Consider the following 22,210-nt stretch of genomic DNA (forward strand, 5'->3'; position numbering starts at 1 on the left):
GTCCATTTTTCAGAACTTCATTCACCACTTTTATTATGAAAACTTTTGAGCTTCACATGGATTACCAAAATATACGTAAGTATTCACGCTACCGATCCCATACACTCGTATTGCTTAAAATGCTCCCTAATTTTTGCAATTAATTCCTAAAGTATGAACTCTTTTGACGCATGTTTTCTAGATTTTTTAAACATATATTAATGGACAAAATATCAGTTTATATTGTATGGAAACAATGCTCTGTACATCTATCTACCTAATGCATATTTTTCCGATCATATACACCTCTTGCTTATGAAATGGTGAATGAAGTTCAGAGGCAATGCACCCCCCATTGAATTACATGTGCATCACAAGTTGCCTATATTCTCTAAATCCAAACCTTAAGTACCGCCGTAAAAAATACTGTCGGATTTCCAAATTGGTGCTGTACGTTTTTCTACCCTCATTACAACGGCTGTTATCTACAAAAAACGATTTTTCTATTCATCGATCTTCCTAAAAAACTAAGACCGATATTTCAATTTTTTAAGTACCGCCATTCTTTTCATCATTGCAAAGAATATCCACTATCGAGAATTTGTTAGACTTCAACTACAAAAGCAGCATTTCATAAGAAAGTTTAGCTATTTTTCCAATATGGCGGATTGAGTACAGAGGAGCCTTAAGCCGGCCATACACGGTCCAACGCCGTTGTACAACAATGTCGGATGGAATTGTCGTACGAAAATCGTGAAAATTGAATACAACCATACACGATCCAACAACGTCGTACGATAGAGATGGATGTGATTTTTTTTAAAAGATCGTTCACACTGTACTCAACAGTGCTTGCGACTATGTCGGATGATCTTGTTGTATTAGGAACGCTTGCAGTTTGTGCATTAGTTCAAAACAATAAGAAACGTAAGAGAAGGTGGTGGAGTAAAGAGTGGTTACTCAAAAAACAAAAATTTTATACTCTAACTGACTGCATTAAGAATATTAAGATTAACACAATATGTTAATAATAAAGGTTTTTAATTTCGCTGTGTACACGGATTCTGTCGGACCGACTTGATTGTAAGCGCGCATACACGATCCAATTTCGTCGCATACAACTCGATTGTACTGCAGCAGTCAGACAAGTTTGATATTCATTCTCATCCAACCAACTTAGTCGGATGTGCCCATACACAATCAAAAATCGTACAACTTAGTCGAATTCGACAAGATCGTACGACGCCGTTGGACCGTGTATGGCCGGCTTTAAGTTCTATTGTTTGCATCCCAAGCCAGTAACCAGTTTCAGGTAAGCGACAGGAATTTGTATGATTCATGTATTTTTGTAATATAGAAGTCATTAAAGCGATACAGTCCATTGCATTAAACGGAATTATTAATATTCGTATTTTTTTATTCTTGAACCAGTCTTTTTGTAACACTGTCTGTACACCGAATTATTACAGAATTTGCAGATGTTAAATGAAAAAGAACGTTGAAACATTGAATTGCATTGCACATCAAAATAGCCGTACTTAAGAGGACTTTACACCGAAGGTAATGGGATTTTTCAAATAACGGGCAAATGCTTGGAAAGAATTATTTGAAATTTTTTTACAGTCATTTCTAATTTATAGTCTATAATGGAAAGTGTTTATTCTGACCATTCCATGCTATAGTAATTTATTTTAGAGATTTTAGTCCATAAAACAATAACTTCAAGGCAGTATTTTTATTTTACTATTATTAATGGAAAACATAAATTTTCCTTTCAAGCGACTGAGGTGGCGCCGCCTAACGAAGGTAATCAAAAGTAAGTACTAAATGGTCCTTAGGGATAGAAAGAGAAACAGTTGCGCATGGTTTTCTTGCGTGGGAGCGTGATGTGGTTAGAGCTGCATATCAATTAGTCACGTGCAAGGTCACGTGCTATAGGTATATGGCGCTCTTAACGTAAAATTAACTTAAATAATCACAAACCAAACAAATAAAATCCACAATGCTGGCTTAAAGGGATTGAATATAACAATATAACTGATTAATTTAACTAATAAAATTTGAAAATTGCTATGTCTCACCATTGAAGATGGCGACGACTAAAATAAAATCTTAAAATTAATTGATCATAGACTAATTGGTTAATCAATTTGATTAATTAATTAAATGATTAATGAATTATTTGGATAAAATCCAGGATAAAATATACGCCATCTGGTTATTAAAAATGTCTGCTTTTATGCATTAAGGGCTAACTTTAGTGAAAATATGCTAACTACATTTTTTGTAGGAAATTTTCGTCTCTTTAATTTTGCTCACCACATATTTTCTCTTAAAATGCGCAGTTTTGGAGATATCGGTGGAAAACCGCTTTTGACGGCAATCTTGGCAAGATGGCGGCCCCGGCGGCAAATTTCGAATTGTGCACTATCTGAATTTTAGTTCTACGCACTTAAGCATACAAAATTGCAGTACTTCCCGAGTCATTTCCAGGTATATTAGCAAAACTTCTAAAAATCGAAATAATTTCAAAACTGTATGTTTTGCCGGCAAACTTTTTACGGCACAAACCGGCACAAACGTAGCACTAACCAATCCACCTAGTCTCGACATTTGTGCAGTCAATGTTCTGCTAACTTCACGGACCCCAACAAAAGAATGACAAAATTGGTTCCATCCCAATCGGATTTCAAAATTGCGCCATTTTTACTACCTGGTCTAAAAATTGATTCTGGCCTTGTTTTGGCACTCGCAACAGAAAATTGGCTTGCTTTTTCTAAAAATTACCATTCTATGGTGGTGGGGGATTAAATGTAGACGAACACGCAAAATATGTAGATACATAGGTGTATCGCTTAAATGCTTTTATCCCTTAGCGGAGATAATTATTATAAATAAGCCCCCCCCCCCCTCAAACCAGTTTTATTTTTTTCAAATAATATATGGGTACATACAGGGAATTTTTCTGAAATGTATACATATGGAGTATATATACTTAGAAAAAAATGTACAGATTTCGCAATCCATGCAACCATCGGAAACATTGGAGATGATAACCGCATAACGCCATATATGTATAAAACAGAAATAGGCCTTATTCACCCGGGATCACGTACACTTTCTGAATAATAAACCCCATCATAACATGCTTGTAATCCCATTAAAGGAGATGTGCGAGAATTTTAGATTGGAATTAACCAGTATCCGCGACTTTTCTTTCCACTGATTGCGGCCGAGTACGGTACAATCAACACTTGACGCGACACCACTGTCTTCTTTTCTGCTTGACGAAACTGGTAACTTTATATCCATACCATTGATTACATACTTACTCAATGCCCATACACACAACAAGCATTTCCATTCTCTGACGCGCAGTTCAACTGCGAAGCCAACACTAAAAACAGCAACTACGAGGCCGCGGTGACGGGAGGCGCGAGGTCGGCGCATGGCTCGTTAGAAACATCGCGACGTCCCGCGTCTTAATCGCCACCATCGCCTTGGCGTAACGCATTTTTAGCGCATTTCCACAAAAATAAAAAAAAAATGCGCTATTGTGGCCACTTTGTCCGTCCGTCCGTCCGTCCGTCCGTCCGCTAACTTTGCGACGCTACTAGTTTTTTTATCTTAAGAGCTATTGTTCTACTTTTTTCGCTATTTGGTTCGTTATGGTGTCGAGTCTTGTACCAAGGAAGGAATTTTTTCTGTACCGCTTACAAAAAAAGTTATTGGTAAAAAAAAACAAAAAACCGTTTTTTACATGTTCCATAATTTTACACTTTTACACGTTTATTAACGATCCTAGAGATCGTTTATAATTTTGCATTGCTATCTGTCGCCTGCCGGTTGGTCTCTCCGTCTGTTCCTTTGTCTGTCTGCCCATCTATCTGTCCGTGTGAACGATAACTTTGTTTAGAAATGTTCGATCGCTTTTACATCTCCGTTAGTTATGAACTGAATTGCATGAAATTCAATATGGGCATAGATTTAGCCATATAATACGCAATGCCAAAAGTTGGATCGAATCGATTCAAAATTCACAGTGCCTTTTTCGCATCTCGACCATTTATAAACCGAATTGCAAACTTTTTTACTTATAAAAGTATTTGAATGAAATTTGATACATAGGCACTTGGAATAAAAGAAAATCAAACGCCAATTTCAAAATTTGGTTTTGCGCATGCGCAGTGCCAACTTTTTTATTTATGGAAGAATTTAAACCAAATTTGATACATAGGCACTTGGGATAAAGGAAAATCAAACGCCAATTTCAAAATTTGGTTTTGCGCATGCGCAGTGCCAACTTTTTTATTTATGAAAGAATTTAAACGAAATTTGATACATAGGCACTTGGGATAAAGGAAAATCAAACGCCAATTTCAAAATTTGGTTTTGCGCATGCGCAGTGCCAACTTTTTTTTATTTATGGAAGAATTTAAATGAAATTTGATACATAGGCACTTGGAATAAAGGAAAATCTAGCGCCAGTTTCAAAATTTTATTTTGCGCATGCGCCGTGCCAACTTTTTTATCTATGGAACTATTTAAGTGAAATTTGATACTTAGGCGCTTGGAACAAAGGAAAATCTTAGTTTATTAGTTAGTTATAGTAAATTAGTTTTAAAATTTAGGTTTGCGCATGCGCAGTTCCAACTTTCTTATTTAGAAAAGCATTGAAATGAAATTCTTCTCATAAACTGAAATTGAAGTAGCACGTCAACAATGGATTGCCCATGTGCAACGCTATCTTTCATATTTGTGGCCGGATTTTTACGATTTTAGCAGAAGTTGCATCTTACAAATGGGAAATGAATGCAAGTGGAAATGCGCTTTATGTAAATCGTTTACGATTACTTTTTAACTTGTTTCTTTTTTTGACTACCCTAAATACAACTTGAAAAGTTTTTCGAAGAGTCTTTGGATATTGTTTGCGACTATTAAGCCCGATTGTACAATGTCAGGTTAATCTTCATCTAGAGATCAATTTTGGTGAGGAAACGTCCACAAGGCTTTTCCTGGATGTTCCAGAAGTGAATTTTACACGTTTTCGACCATGAGCAGTTTGGCTTGTCCTTTCATTGTCGGACCTAACATAAATGTATCTATTGCTTTATAGTCTACGGAGTAGGTACAACAAATGTAATTTATATTTGCACCATTAAATGTTTCTCTTTCGATGGGCGAAAGTTTTTCAAAAGTGTGCTTTTGGATTTGACATAGACATAAAATCACTGCAACAAATGAGGACATTTTTAACGCATTTTTTAAGAATTAAAAAAAATTTGCTATTGTTTGCGTTTCTTCCGTCTGTCTGTCCATCCGGACCAACTTCTGCGATTTTGAACTAATTACTACTTCTAGGGGAATTATCCTAGAGTCCCTCTCCTCAACCCTTATCGTGATAGGATATAATTCCTTATATCTCAAGAGCGCACTGTCGGAGAAGAGTACTCACAAAGAAAGATTAGGAGGCCTGGACAAAATATATTTATTGGTGATGTCAAAGCTCGGTTTCAAAAATGCGCTCTAAATCTGGCGGAATGTATAATTTTGGTCAAAAAGCGGGACAAATCCCATTGTTTCGGGACGTACGACAACCCTATGTAACATTTCTGAAAATCTGCAGCGATATTTTACCTGTCTGTGCCCAATAATTCGGTATAAAAACCTATCGCCATGCAGTTTAAACACAATGCTGTGGAGGTATTGAGTTTTTTGGTTAGGAACGGGGTTTTTTCGTAAAGAAATATCAAAATCGTTACTTATACACCAAAGAGTATACATACTCTTTGCTAATACCAAAGAGTACCCGTAGCACTCTTTGCTTATACTAAACTTTGGCGAACGTGTTAAGTTTCACTACTAGGAGAGTAATAAATTGTTAGGAATTCCCTAATTCTAAGAATTTCGGTATTTGTGGGATCTTGAGGATCCTTTGATACTTTCTTATAAAAGCGGTATCGAGTGAAATGTTGGTGCAAAATCTACTCGGTTTCTGAGCTTCCCGTATTACTTTTCATATAATTTATGTAATTTATCACGTACAAAAAGCTCATATCAAATATGTTATAGTTAGTAAGTGTGCCATTAATGCTTGAGCTATGAAATCAATTCCCTATTTGCAAATAGACTTGACGTTAAAAATGTCTGGGGTCAGACAGATTTTAACCTAAAGCTCTTAGATAAAGTCAAGACTCCAATTATACTATAAATATTTACATTTACTTTATGTGACTTCTTGACGCAAAACCTTTTTGCCTAAAAATGATCGTACCAATATCTTTGCATAACAACATCTTATTAAATGGCTGATTAACATTATTGACCTCTACAAAAATTTGCACTCGGTGGTTCTAAAGAGGCGCAATGTATTCGTTAACCTACAGTAATACTTGTACTTTATTTCCACATGAATGTCTCGCATTAATTAACCCTTGACCCTTATGTATGCATGCGCTAGAAAATCAAGATCACTCATCAGAAAGGTTTATGCGTTACATTTATTTATATACAATGTGCTTTGGACATTTTTTACACATAAACGATCTTCAAATCCCGACGTCTGTCATGTTTAGCTTAACAAGGGGGCTACCGTGTATGTATATAATATCCAATCTTAAGCAAACTGCGTGCCCACAATTTTGAGAGGTTCTGTCAGTGATGGATAACATGTCACACAAGATTGCTTAGAAAGTACAAGCTGTGGATAGAAATAAACAAAGGGGGTTTGGTTTTTAATTGCTCGTAGGTACCTGTGTGAAATACGCTTGTGTAGAAACTAATTCAAATTCACATCGAAATACTTTAGTTACTATATAACTATCTAATGCCCTATAAAATAATTACACAAAAATCTTATCGTTGTTTAACTTGTAAATTCACACTGATTGATGAACTTTGGGAGATTGTTGCTCCTTTCGTAATTATAACTGCTTAATCCATCTATTTGCGATTAGTTCATAAAATGTACCTACTCTGTTCTTGCCAAATGGTTGAACTAAATTTGGTTTTGCATAAAAAAATAACTTGTTTTAAAACTCACGCTCGAGTTTTTAATTAGTTTTGACATAGATAACGAAGGGACTTTGTTTCGAGAAATTTTCCTTTGGATTTTGTTCGAAATGTCTTCGACAAACAAAAACTAATTTAATTAGCCCATTAAATTCTTCCGATTCAGCAGCAAACAGATATTTTACCCGTGATAATAATAAATTTCGGTTACAAAATCTGTGACCATCAATGAGACTTAAAATACCACTTTTCAAAATGTCCCTGAGCTCGCCTTCGGCTACCAAGACAGGTGACGAACGTAAAATACCTATTCTGTGGCTTGACGCATGAGATGATTTTACTCGCGTCCAAAACGTATCGTGCATACTGAGCGAACAGGACTAACAGGAGTAGTTACTTCAAAAATGTAGAACGTAACCGTTTCCCACTTTAGTACCCTGTACTAAGGGTTGCAACCTCCCACAAATTTTTAAAGTAGGGGGGGGGTCAAATGATTCATAATTTGGAAGGGATTTTCATTATCTATCGATTAAATTAGTAATGGCCCAAAAAGGTGTGAAATATCGAATCAACGAATGTCTCGGAATCACTAACTTCCGTGCAATAATGCAATATAGGTTCAAACCCAGATCTTACATTTCTTAAGACCTCATGAGTTACTCTTCGGCATTCGGCGGTAATTCTTTTTCGTAGTTGCATACATTTTGTATACCTAAGTTTGTTCAGACGGCTCGACGCATTACAAAATTTCGATTGATTGCAAATAACAACTACAGTCCTTTATAACACAAAACCAATGTTAATTTCTTTTCAAATGTCAGTACTAAGGTTGCACGAACATAATTTGAGTGCATTTTAGCGCATTTCCAACAAATTAAAAAAAATGTGCTATTGTGGTCACTTTGTCCGTGCGTCCCTCCGTCCGTCCGTCCGCTCGTTCGTTGAGACGCTACTTGTTCTACTTTTTTCGCTATTTGGTTCGTTATGGTGTCGAGGCTTGCACTAAGGAAGGAATTTTTTCTGCGTTTATTGCTAAAAAAGTGTTTGTAAAAAACCAAAAAACCGTTTTTTACATGTTCCATAATTTTACACTTTTGCCGTTTATTAACAATCCTAGAGATCGTTTATAATTGTGTATGGTTGTCTGTCGTCTGTCTGTTGGTCTGTCCGTCTGTTCCTTTATCTGTCTGTCCATCTATCTGTCCGTGTGAATGATAACTTTGTTTAGAAATGTCCGAACGCTTTGATATCTCCGTTAGTTATGAACTGAATTGCATGAAATTCAATATGGGCATAGCTTCAGCCATATAATATGCAATACCAAACGTTGAGTCGAATGGATTCAAAATTCGAACATGTGCACCGGGCCTAAGTATTCTGGTAATACGCGTCAATGCCATTCAAAAATGTTATTTGAGTACAAATGGAGCACGACAGAGGGCGACGAATTATGTCAGAGGTCAGAGTCAGGTAGTTTTATTTTTAGTTCATTCACTTCTACAATATTACGCTATTACCTACATTTTAGTACTAATTCCCTGTCTTGTACATACATAAACTTTATTTAAGTTCGTATAACTTTACTTCTAATTTAGATCTTGACGCGTTTGTTAGTATTTGTCGTAATAACACAATATAAAATCCGCAATACATTAATTTTATTCACCGTGGTTGATTTAACTGCGCTGACTAAAATCCAACTTAGAGGTGGTCCACTTACCTGTTTTAATCGCTCGACGCAACCTCTATTGTAGCTTAACGCGCATTGCCCCCCGGCTTTCTTTAAGCTTTCACACGCATGTAACCAGTCAGGACCCTATTCGGGAACTCGTCGCGTGCATACATCAAAAGCAATTTAGGAAAAAATTAGAATCAAATGGAATCTGTTAACGGGCTTCCGTTACAATACCAGCAGAATTTTTATATAAAATGTAGGTACAGTTGCGCTCAATTAAAAAAAAGGTACCTAAAGTGTTTTTTCACTTTATAGTTAATCAATGATATACTATGTCGTACCTACATATACAGGATGTCTCAGACCTAGCGGGATTGCGTGTGTATTATTGACGATAGCGATTCAGGTTAAATAGACAAAGATCGAACATTGCTATGCACAGTAGTGTACATTATTGACATGTCAAAGCCAAATTAAGTCCGTATTGAATCAACAGAAATTATTATTCAGGTAAGTTGCTAAACGAAATATATCTATTTGTTGTCATAACCTCTAAAGCAGGTTACTCATTACTGGACACTTTACAAGCACTTGTATTTATTCAAGTACATGTACAAGCTCAAATATGACCTACCCACTATATGGTCGCCCGGTTTCGCCGAAGAAAACCCCAAGTAAGTAGTAGGTATTCTAGCACGGACATGTCAAGTCGATTTTCGAAGGAAACCTTCTGAGCTGACTTATTCCCAGGAGTTCACGGTACGGAAATTTGAAGTCTACAGGGCTCCCCTCTTTAACAGTTGGTACCTACACTCACTGGCGTAGCGACCAGTTTACAGTCTGCCATTCCGAATCGCACCTGGAATTCGTTGATAAAACCTCGCTGATGCACAGCAACTTTACCGCCCTTTTGCTGAAAAATAAGTGCCCAAGCGTGTGCTTCACCTCGACCACTTTCGACAGAAGTTCACCAATTTCGGAGATCTCGATGAAAAACACAATATGATGCAGTTACCAATTTACACCGTTCCGAATTTTAAAGTCGAATAAAAATGTTATTATCCATTTTTGTAAATGAATGAATTATATACCGGGTGGTGCCTAGCGCGACGCAGCATAGGGATTTCAATGGTAATTTCTTTATAGTCAATTATTAGCTCCCCTAATTATTTTAGAGCAAAAGTCTAAATATGTTTCTTTTAGAGAAAAAAATACTGCATCTGCTCATACTTTTAGTTATAATTTTCCGTTTTTCAAAACCGTAGAAATCGACAAAATAAAAAGGTTCATTTTAAAATAAATCAAATATGCCTTGGAATTACCTAAAAAAACAGCGATCACGTTTCATTATTTATTTCATACTGTCCGCTATACAGTACATTACATCATTCATTTGAGTCCGGAAAGTGATCTATTACATCACAAGGCCGGAAAGTGTTGCAACTGATAATTTTCTGACAAGAAGAAACGTCAAATTTGTTTAAGACGATAGCTATTTACATTATCATTCGAAAGCTTAAGACTATTAATTATACAATTAGAATTCTCACTAACTTTAATAGTGGACACACCCCCATCGCTGGGGACTGTGGTGGTCTAAACCTCTTGCCACCTTCTCAACCATATTCTTGGGGTGAAAATTGCACTAATTTCTGTACAAGTTCAAAAAATTCACTCCATCGCACTTATTAATGACTGTAAATACGTCTACGTCTACCGTGAGTTTTTGTGTCCTGATGAATTCGAAATTAAAGGGTTGTACAATTAGGTGTCATCTAACCTTTACTAAAATGTAATCTTTTGTAGGCGCTGTCAACTTGACATATTTGGAAATGTTCGCGTTTCCATTTATCATGGTTTTGCACATTGAATATTTGGACTACAATGTAGAACTAGAGAACTTTTTGGCCTAGAAGGTATTCTATTAGTTTAAAGAAGACTTGTTAGCCCTAATTATTTTCTTACCGCATCCAAAAAGTTAGAAAGCATGATGTTTTCGTTCACATTATTATCCTCCTGTACCTTTTTTCGCCATGCACAACTATATAACTGATACTGATTTCTGGGGAGGAGATTTTCTACAGCTTCTTAACATTTTGAACAAATCACCCTTACAAATTCACCACCAAAAGAACATGCCGCGTCAATTTTTTTTACAAATAAATGAACAAGGCAAAACTATTATGTATTATTATTATTATTATATTATTATGTATTGTCCTGTAATTGGAAGGTCTGTTCTGTTGGGCAATAAATCTCTATTATTATTATTTAAAAAACAATTCGTGCGTACCTAACTATGCAACGGTAGGTACCGGATTCAAAGGTGATGCGACTAAAGATGGCATGTGTTATAGTTATGTAAAAGAATCAAAAGAAATCTTAAAATTGAGACAGTATGAAATAAAATGTTGTACGATACACGGTCGTGAAGTGATTATTAAAGCACTCGTTTAGAAATTCCGAACTCGACTCCTTCGTCGCCTCGTCCGTAAACTTCTAAACTCGTACTTTAATAAGCCACTTCCCGGCCTTATAACGTAAATAACTATTGCCTTTGACGTATATTAAATTTATACTTGTTTATAAATTAGAACTGCAAGTGCAATAACGTCAAAATGTCCGTCAAAACCATCAGGAAAACGACAATACATTCAACGTTTTGGCTGCAGTAGCGGAAAATCCGAATATAAGTTTAGGAACAAATCTTCTTCAAATCAGTTTTTTTCCTTCGATCATGTAGGTACTCTTGATTCCGAAAAATGATAAACAAATAGTATCTGATGCAGATGCAGCATACATTCTCTAAAAAAACATTACCCCAAGATGCCTTTTATTGCGTCGGTTAGTTGAAACAGAATTAAATATGGAAATCCTTCGACGTCAAACAACGATTCTGTGGATAAGTTAGATGCGATGCGCTTGCAGTTTGTTAAAAGATTCCAAAGCATCACTGATTTATAAAAATGTAATTTTTTATTTTCTCGATTTCTACGGTTTGAAAAATAGAAAATTATAACTAAAAGTATGAACAGATGCAGTATTTTTTTCTCTAAAAGAAACATATTTAGACTTTTGCTCTAAAATAATTAGGGGAGCTAGTAATTGACTATAAACAAATTACCATTGAAATCCCTATGCTGCGTTGCGCTAGGCACCACCCTGTATACAAGTGTAAGCTGCCTAAGTATATTTCTTCGGTATTAAAACGGCCAAGGAGAAACACAGAAAAGAGAAAAAATTCAAGTTTTCAAGAGCAAAAAGACGCCATTAAAACTTGCATCGGCCCTCCGAATGACTTTCGGACAACGCTGCCAAACTTCTCAGCATGGCTTGTAATTATAGACGGCTGTGTCGCTTATAAACATAAAGCAACAAATAAACAAGTACAAATTGTGCCCAACCCTTGTGCAGGTAAAGCGCATTTTTTTAAACACCCCTACGAAATTGCTTCCATAAATAAGAAAGTTGGCACTGCACATCCTGCACAAAACCAAATTTGGAAAATGGCGCTACATTTTCTTTTATTCCATGATTCCAAGTGGCTATGTATCAAATTTCATTTAAATCCCTCCATAAATAAGAAAGTTGGCACTGCGCATACGCAAAACGAAATTTTGAAAGTGGCGTTAAATTTGGTTTTATTCCAAGTGGCTATGTATCAAATTTTATTTAAATGCCCAAGGGTTATATCTCTTCCAAACGTCCCAATCGCCCTTTGTAAGTACTTTCCTTTGACAATTCACTCTTAAGATATATAAGGAATTATAACCGATCACGACAAGGGATCGAGGAGGAAGCTACGGTTAGTATAAATTCCTTTCGTTGAGACCTTTCATTAGACTACCATGAAGGATAAAACTACTTCCACCCCCCCTCCCCCCCCCATCCCAGGACTCTAGGACAATTCCCCTAGAAGTAGTTCAAAACGGTAGAAGTGGGTCCGGACGGACGGACGGACAAAACGCAAAGAATAGCACATTTTTTTAATTCTTAAAAAAATACGTTAAAAAACGCTCGCTCTCTATAAATCAAATATGCATTGCTCAGAGTACATAACAACGAGTAAATGACATCTTTCATTTGAGCGAAAAATTTAAATTTTTGAAAATATGTGATGTCCATGAACTTGGCAGGCCTACTACAGCAGACCATGGTTCTGCTTACTCATATCGTTAGTGTTCCGTTAGTGCACGTTAGTGCCGCTGAAGAAATCGTTAGTGCACAAAAGGAAACTTACTATTTTTAAACAATATTTGTGGGCCTGCTAACTTCATGCCAGCAGACCCATTTAAGAAAATCGATACAATCTTTACACTAGTTAAACTACCAACGTTGGTGCCGCCAATATAAACGTTAGTGCTCAAAGTGTAACAGCTCAAAACGTTGTAAAAAGGGGTCTGCTAACTTCATGCAGCAGACCCACATTTGTCAAATTGGCCCTGTCCTAATGCGAATTTGAAGCAGCTCGTTAGTGCTCATTAGTGCTTCACATGCGAACGTTAGTGCTGCAAGGGATCCGCCAAAAAGGTACCAAACCACCTCAAAATTAAACGTGGCTTATTGGGACCTGCCAACTTCACGCCGGTATACAACAAACGAAATCCGTTTGGTTTTCTACTTTAATCGATCAATTAGTGTTCGTTAGTGTCGCAAAAAAAAGCGTTAGTGCTCAAAGCAACAGCTCAAGATGTGAAAATATGAGTTTGCTTTGTGAATAACTATATAACGATTAAATTAGTGATGTCTTTATTAGCTCTGGTTTCTATTTCTGACGTTTACAAGTGAAGTCCTAACGAGCACTAACGAGGAGCTTCAGATTCGCATTAAGGCAGGACCACTTTAATAAATGTGGGCTTGCTGCATGAATTTAGCAAACCCATAATTTCACGCTTGAGCTCTTGCGCTTTGAGCACTAACTTTTTTTTGCAACACTAACAATCACTAAAAGTGATAGATTGATTAAAGTAGAAAATCAAACGGATTTCGTTTGTTGGTCTACCGGCGTGAAGTTGGCAGGTCCCAATAAGCCACGTTTAATTTTGAGGTGGTTTGGTACCTTTTTGATGCGGATCCCTTGCAGCACTAACGTTCGAATGTGAAGCACTAACGAGCCGCTTCAAATTCGCATTAGGACAGGGCCAATTTGACCAATGTGCGTCTGCTACATGAAATTAGCAGACCCCTTTTTACAACGTTTTGAGCTGGTACACTTTTAGCACTAACGTTTATATTGGCGGCACTAACGAGCACTAATAGTTACCGGTCGATTAAAGTAGAAAATCAAACGGATTTCGTTCGTTCGCCTACTGGCGTAAAGTTGGCAGGTCCCAATAAGTCAAATTTAATTTTGAGGTGGTTTGGTACCTTTTTGACGCGGATCCCTTGCAGCACTAACGTTCGCATGTGAAGCACTAATGAGCACTAACGAGCTGCTTCAAATTCGCATTAGGACAGGGCCCAATTTGACAAATGTGGGTCTGCTGCATGAAGTTAGCAGACCCCTTTTTACAACGTTTTGAGCTGTTACACGTTGAGCACTAACGTTTATATTGGCGGCACTAACGAGCACTAACGCTGCTAGTTTAACTAGTGTAAAGATTGCATCGATTTTCTTAAATGGGTCGGCTGGCATGAAGTTAGCAGGCCCACAAATATTTTTTAAAAATAGTAAAGTTTCCTTTTGTGCACTAACGATTTCTTCAGCGGCACTAACGTGCACTAACGGAACACTAACGATATGAGTAAGCAGAACCATGGTCTGCTGTAGTAGGCCTGCCAAGTTCATGGACATAAATATGTGAACTGCCGGATTCTAGAAAAAATCTTGTGGGTAATTCCATGGTACAATAAGACAAGGTATGCCTATAACTAAACGCAGATGACGTTTTTATCCCAATGACGTCACAAGAATCACCGCCAAATTTGAAAATGACATAGGCTTCATACTTGAATTAGAAGTGCCATTGCAATTACTCAATTAATTTGGTTGAGTAATCATACTGAATGCATCTAGGAATGCATTTAGATATAAATATAAGGCAACAGAGAAGCTAAACGTACCACTTAATATCATGATACAATAAAAGAAGATATGATACGTAGCCGCATTGAATTCGTCCGAGTTCGCGCATGACGTCACGTATAGAGTAACGTTTTGAGTTTGCACGGTTTTTCTATATGATTATTAATGCTTTATCTCATTAAATCCATTCTGATTTTCTTTGGGGCGGTTGCCTTGTATAGAAAACTAATTGTTACATATTTGTCCCATTGTAAGTACTCCTTCAGAATTATAAAATAAAATTGGTTGAGTGGCCGCATGTCGTATAAATAAAGTAAGGGTTTCATAGTGGTATGGTATCTTCATTGTCACATTCTATAAGTATAATCGTTCTTTTTAATTGAAACAATTTAATACAAACAAGTTTTCGCGTAAATTTAATTACATAAACCTATTTTATTCGCTTCAAAACGATTAATCGTCTATACAGCACAGAAAACACATTATACTTTTCCGAAATTTTGCAACAGCTTTGTTCTGCTCTCTTCTTGCAATTCGTTCTTCTCTCTTATGACAACCGCGTTTTTCTATTTTATTTGGCAGGTATTTTGACGGGATAGCTTCTTTTTTAAGAGGTCGATAATTTTTTGGCGCATATCCCCAACAACTCGTGCTTTAAGCATAATCGCTTTCAGTAAAATGTTTTGAACAAATTTTCGCACTGCAAATATTAAATTTGTCCTTACGCTTACACAAACGCTGCCATACACGTTGTAAGTTCTTAAGCTTTTGGAAAGCCAAAAAACTTTATTTCGCGATCATAATTCTTCGATTGATTGTCTACATGACAGCCATACACCGCACATCTCATTTTAAACGCTTTTTAATTAAAAACTCGCAATTAAAATATGTACTTCCACGAAATATACAAGCGATAAATTACAGTTTCTTTGTTTACTCCTCGTTTTACTCTTTGCGTGACGTCACGTAGGTCCGCCCACCTGCGCGATGTCATATCTTCTTTTATTGTATCATGACTTAATATACTTATTTCAGAAATTTAATCAGCCTTTTAAGTTTTTTTTATTGCCGCTAGAGGTCTCATCCTTATTTGAAAACGCTAATATAATTTTTACTTTTTTTACTTACATATTTTATTGTAACTTTAAATATTTGTATTGATAACATGCAATAATTGATGCTTTGTAAGTTTAATGTGAGAAACTTGACGCATTTGACATGGATTGAACTAGTTATTTACCTAACAAGTTCGGTAAGTTAATTTTCCCGCATGAGCACTTTGTTTGCAGCACGACCGTACGGAGTGCTGCATTTAGTGCGAATGCGGGAAAATTCTTTCCGAAAGTTTGCAGTTAGGTACAATATTTTTTGTAACGAATTGCGTAAAAAAAGGTCAAAATTAATAGTTTTGTAAATTAGTTTTTTTTTAATCATGAGTTGGTAACACAATCATATGTTTGGTTGGTAACATAATTTTGTAACTACCATTGCACTGGTCACATTTAAAACTTCCACATCTTTGGTTAATACATATTTTGCCTTTGCAATGAGTGCTACTACTGGTCACGGCATTGCATCGTTTGCACTAAATATCCTTGGAAGTCTTCAATGTTAAGAAATATGCTTTGAAAAGAGTGCTCTTATTGGTCGCGTAAGTGTACTGATCGTATTTAATATTCCCAGAAGACATGTGTGAAGAAATGTGTTCTCAAATTTGATTTATCTTGAGTTGCGTAAATACACTCGTTACATTTAAAATCCTTGGAAGCTTTGTGTGTGTTAATATGTGCTTTCTTAAACTGCATATGCGAATAGTTGCAGAATATCACTGGTCACATTTTAAGACGTTTTAACAATAAATTTTACTTTTTCTTGAGTTCCAATTCTGAAAAATAATTTGATTGCGTTATAAGTTCTTGTTTATATATTTACGTAAAACTTAGTGTACGTCTGTTTCCGATTAATCGCACTAAATACCCTCAACCAACGGTTTAATTGATTTTACAGCAGATGACAGTTAACCATGACATGACGTTTGTTGACTTCAATAAGTACTACCAACCGAAGAACGCGCATAACCCCTTCTCTCCAGCGGAAACTAAAAAACACCGCGATGCGGGAAAGTCGTTTTCCCGTGCATCGAGGATGCTTGGAAACATTATCTTTCCATTCAATGAGTACAAAAAAATCTTATCACTTCCGTAAAGGGGATACACTTTTATTAACTGGTAGGACTACACAAACCCCATTAAAGTAATAAAGTATTGAACGGTAGAGCCAAGTTATCCCAATGACGTCACGTATAGGCATACCTTTGGTAATTCGAGCGCAAATTGATTGTCCTTCGTCGCGCGGCAACTGCCACTTTCAATCGACAATATATCATTTTGCGTTCTTAATGCACAAAATAGCTATTTTTGCATATAGGTAGTGCAGCGGAGAGACGGCGCTATCTCGCTTATTTGAGGTAGTTTTTTTTTCACAGTAGAAGGAATTGGGACACACCATTTTGTTCAGAAATGTATTTCGCTTTACGACATTTTCCCGTGGTCGTGACAAAAGTTATAGGCCGCTAAAGTTGAACTTTACTCATTTTCGCGCGCGCGACTAGACCACCGAAAGTATTTATTTTCTCAGCAACTAAGCGATATACATCAATAATTCCTTTTGTAAATGAAAGTACATTTATAGCAGAATCTAAATCATTCATATTTACCTACCCTGTTATGCACATTTTTTAGAAAAATGACCGTCAACTTTCAAATTTCGTGTAGCAGATAAAAAGTGGGCACTTTGAACTATCATAACTTTTTATTTCACGACATCGATTTCGAATATTTATAGCTCATGCGATGCTCCAAACTCCAAAGCATTGTGATTATTTTATTTTCTATAACATTACCGTGAATTTTTCACTTATAATTGCACAAGAGGTTTGTATTTTACCGAGTAAATTTGGGTTGTTTAGGTAATGAAAATCTGTTGCCTAGCAATTAGACGAGAAAAACTGTCAACTAATAAAAATGCGACACCGCAGGTGGAGCATTTTTAGGTTGACAGTTTTTCGAGTTCAATTGCTAAAAGGAAACAGATTTGAATTGCAACAACCCAAATTTACTCACTTATAATTGCACAAGAGGTTTGTATTTTACCGAGTAAATTTGGGTTGTTTAGGTAATGAAAATCTGTTGGCCTAGCAACAGAGCTGTTGTACTGAATACCAAAAGTACTTGCAATACGTACTTCAGTACCAAAAGTACTTTAAGTACTTTACTTTAAGTACCACAAATTTTCCGATACTTATACTTAAATTTTTAAGTACTTTGATTAATACTGGTACTTAGTACTTAAAAGTAGTACTGAATATTCCAAAGTACTTAAAATAGTTGCTTAAGTAAAAAATTACTTTAAGTATCCAAAAATACTGGTACTTAACACTAATGGATTGAGTACTTAAACTTACAAGTACCAAGGTACTTAATATGTAGGTACTTAAGTACTTATCCTATTTATATCAATGCTTCATTCGAAAAATACTGACGTTAGAGAATATAATCAGGTAGTCAAAACAAGAGCTTACATTTTGCTTAGTTGCGCTGCGCGTTTAAAAATAATTCCTTACTCATTTTTCATCTTTCGTTTCTGTGTGATCGATGGCGAAGCAGTATTATTCCAGTCGTCGTGTTGTGTAATTTGTAGAACGGTATAAGTAGTATATGGGTGAGTACCTTACCTTTATTTTTATAAGGTTTAATAAAGTCTAAGTAAAAATTAATGTCCTCTTGCTTTTACTGAGATTTTTTTACTAATAAAGAATGGGTTGTGAAATTGGTATTCATATCCATTATTTTGCTTTTCTAGTTTGATAATATATGGACACATACAAATGTGAAATGAATGCTTATGATGATGACATGGACAGTCTTCCTGACCCATTTCATGCGTCTGGAGAAGACGATTCAGATTATATCCCTGAAACCGAATCAGCAGACAGCAGAAAGCAAGTTTCGCTCAAGCACTACTTTGCGTCCTCATCGCGACCAAAGCCGTTACCCACTACAAGCAGTACCTGTACCAGTGACTTAAGCAATAGCGACGAAAGCCATGGTCAATCACTAAATAAGCACAAACTTCCACCAATTCTGGATGGCAAATTCTTCCAAATTATTAATACGGTATGTCTGTATGTTGCGCTTGAGTTGTGATTGTGTTGCTATGTACTAATTTCTGTAAATCGCAAATGCTGACATCTATTCTATAAGGTGGTATAGGTTAGTAGGTACTTAGGGGAGTAATTAAAGGGATTCTTCTGAACAAGAAAGGTGTTAGTTTGGCATAATTTGTTCGCCTGATATCCAGGGCTGCAGTCGAGGGTATACAGCGTATACCTTCTGGTTGTGATCGACGGATTAGCGTATACCTTCTTATAAAAAGAAAGTACACAAAATAAGTCCTGAAATAAACGAACTATGAATCATGTTAGTAAAATGTGTAAGTCGGCCTTTCCTGAAATTTTGCTTAACAAAACAAACAAGGCACCCCTTTTGTTATTTATTGCAGGTCTTAGGTACCTATGCTTTATGACATGGCATTACAATATCCCTCGCTAATACAGTAATACCTACAAAGAAGATCTTAATATAACAGGTTGCATTGCAGGCGGCGGCCGGCATGGGAAGATGTTTACAATTATTATTTAAAATAACAGCGTAATCCTGTACTAATTATATCACTATAAACATCTTTTGATTAAATCAGACAAAAATAACCGATTAATCTATCATCTCAACCACATGCATTAATTTTTAATCCATTTATTATAGTTATTACAAATGCTAAATATGAAATTATACAGCCGTTTTTATAGAGTAAACCTTCTGATCATTTCGATGCGTGCACAGTATACCCTCTGCTATTATTATTATTACTTGTTGGTTGCTTGAAGCCCCCTGGTTCCTGCCTCATCTTCTTTAGCTTCCGGCGCGCTGCCCCTGAGAGTTTTTTAGGCTCTCCAGTATCAGGTGTCCCGGGAATAGAAACAAAATTTCTACCCTCTGCTAATTTTACGACTGCAGCCCTGCTGATATCAGTATCAGCTTCTGGTTACAACCGGTTCACAAAAAGTGCACCTACTTTATATGCGATGTGATTTTTGCATGTTACCGTGAATTCTGAGAAATAAAAGCATGTGATTGGCTAATCGAGCGTGATTTCTTACAAAGCATAAGTTAGAATGCTAGCCACTTCGCCAATATTACTAATTTCGCTATTCTTTGTAGGATGAAGTGACCCACCACATACAAGCGCAATGCCAACTCTGCTTGCCAAATAAGGCGATAATTAAAGGTTCTTTGAACATTACCACCAATTTTCTCAAACACCTTAAAAAAAAGCATTCAAATAAGTATGATTGCTACATTCAATATAAAACAGAAAAGATTACTTTAAATCGTCAACAGAAGCGTACTTTAAGTATTAGTGACTCCTCTGCAGAGAAAAACTTAAAAAAGCAAGTAACCATTCATTCAGTTTTAAAAAAAAGCCCACGCAAAAGTTGTTTGATGAGAGAATAATAAAGTTTATAATTGACACAATGTCACCAATTTCAATCATTTCGCATGATAGTTTTAAAAACATGTTCGAAGGTATGAATGTTCATATTATGGATCGCTCAGTAGCAGTTAAAAAAATTAATGTAATGTATGAGAACACTTGCAATGATCTGAAACTGGAAATTTCTAAAGTAGGCCATGTGTGTACCACGGCAGACATTTGGTCTTCAAAAAGCCGTAGTTTCTTAGGCGTGACTTGTCATTGGCTCAACGAAGATCTGCAACGACGTTCTGTGGCCTTAGCATGCTCAAGGTTTGCGGGTACACATTCTTACGATAGGGTTGCTGAGGCTTTAGATGATATACATAAACGGTTCCATCTTGATACGAATAAAATTTTGGCCACTGTGACTGACAATGGTTCTAATTTTGTCAAATGTTTTAAAGAGTTTGGTTGTAACATCGATACAATAAATGACGAATATACTGGTATAGAAGAAGACGACGAGGAAGATAATTCTGATACGATGAAACCTTGCATTCAAAGTGACGATGAGTACTGTACGTTTTTAACTCTTGATTTAAGCGAAACACAGGTGGAAGTAGAAAAGAAATATTTACCTCAACATGTGCGTTGCGCGTCACATACCATAAATCTTATAGCCACAACGGATTATAATAATTCATTGAAGATATCTAATGCACTAAGACTAAAAAATACACAAATTTTTTCCAAGTGTTCTAAGTTATGGAACAAATCCGGTCGCCCAAAGTCTGCAGAAGTAATCAAGCATTTTCTCGGTCACAATTTGACTATCCCAGGAGTTACTAGGTGGAATTCAACATATGATGCTGTATGTAAAATCGTTTCTATAAAAGAAAAATTAGCCCCTTTGTGTGATAAGCTCATGATACCAGGGTTTAAGCAAAGCGAAGTATCATTTCTAAAAGAATATATCACAATCATGCAGCCTCTTGCAGAAACACTGGATTTCCTTCAAGGGGAGCAAAACACATATTATGGATATTTGCTTCCGAGCTTAGTGTCCATGAAAACAAAACTGCAAAAAATAAAATCGTCTGGAAAGATAAAACAACTATATTCACCTCTGGAGGCAATAATTAATTCCGTTGAGCAAAGGTTTAAAGATATATTTTCCTTGAACATGAATTCAAAAACTGCTGTGATTGCGGCAGTTGTATGTCCAAGATTTAAAATGAGATGGTACAGTGCCTTTAAGGTGACTACAAATGATATTCCTTCGTTTAAAGAAATCCAAGGGTGGGTCGTTGCCGCAGTCGAAAGTTTTATAGAAGAAACAAAAAAAAAAGTAACAGTTGTATCGGAGTCAGATGATCCTTTTTTCGATTTTCAGGAGGACGAATCCGAAATAGAACTACCAAGACTGAAAAATGATATAGATGCTAATACAAATGCTTCCTTGAGCGAGTTAGAAGTTTTGAAATATTTGAACGATACAAGAATTACTTTAGATATGTTGAACGATTATAAATATATCAAACAGGTTTTTTTAAAGTTCAACACAATTTTACCATCATCGGCGTCCGTGGAGCGCCTCTTTTCTTTTGCTCAAATTGTGAACGCCCCAAGAAGAAATGCTTTAAGTGACCAAAACTTTGAAAAGTTGGTAGTCCTTAAAGCAAATCTCAAATAAATGTTTATTAACTCTCGTCTGAAACTTGGCGAGGTGCTTTACTTTAAGGTAACATAAAACGTTTGTTGTTTCTTATACGCTAGCATTTGGGCCGTTCCCAAACGCGCATGTTTATTTGTTATATTGGACCTTTTCACTCGAAGCAGAACACCTTTGATAAGATTAAAACAAATTAAATTATATTAAGTAATACCTACCTTGTTTAATATTTTTATCAATTAAGTATTGTTTTTAAAAAAGGAAACAAAGTATAGTTTCCCAAAACGTAGAATTACATTTATTCCTATTTCCT

The 22,210-nt window shown here is 36.1% G+C and overlaps 2 protein-coding genes across 5 annotated transcripts in view; both read left to right on the forward strand.

The window, feature by feature from the left end:
* Nucleotides 1–22,210, forward strand: part of LOC116163395 (proto-oncogene tyrosine-protein kinase ROS) — a 106,079-nt gene that overhangs the window by 53,580 nt on the left and 30,289 nt on the right. The window lies entirely within an intron of this gene.
* LOC116163414 lies at nucleotides 17,930–20,823 on the forward strand. Of its 2 annotated transcripts, XM_031477324.1 has the most exons (3): nucleotides 17,930–18,410; nucleotides 18,552–18,865; nucleotides 19,970–20,823. In XM_031477324.1, exons 2-3 carry the CDS (start codon nucleotides 18,563–18,565, stop codon nucleotides 20,261–20,263), a joined length of 597 nt encoding a protein of 198 aa, XP_031333184.1. In that variant the 5' UTR covers nucleotides 17,930–18,410; nucleotides 18,552–18,562; the 3' UTR covers nucleotides 20,264–20,823. The 2 variants fall into 2 exon arrangements, with proteins under 2 accessions (XP_031333184.1, XP_031333183.1); XM_031477323.1 differs by having other exon boundaries at nucleotides 17,930–18,865.

The sequence above is a fragment of the Photinus pyralis genome, unplaced genomic scaffold, assembly GCF_008802855.1.
Source record: "Photinus pyralis isolate 1611_PpyrPB1 unplaced genomic scaffold, Ppyr1.3 Ppyr1.4_LG2, whole genome shotgun sequence".
NCBI lineage: Eukaryota > Metazoa > Arthropoda > Insecta > Coleoptera > Lampyridae > Photinus > Photinus pyralis.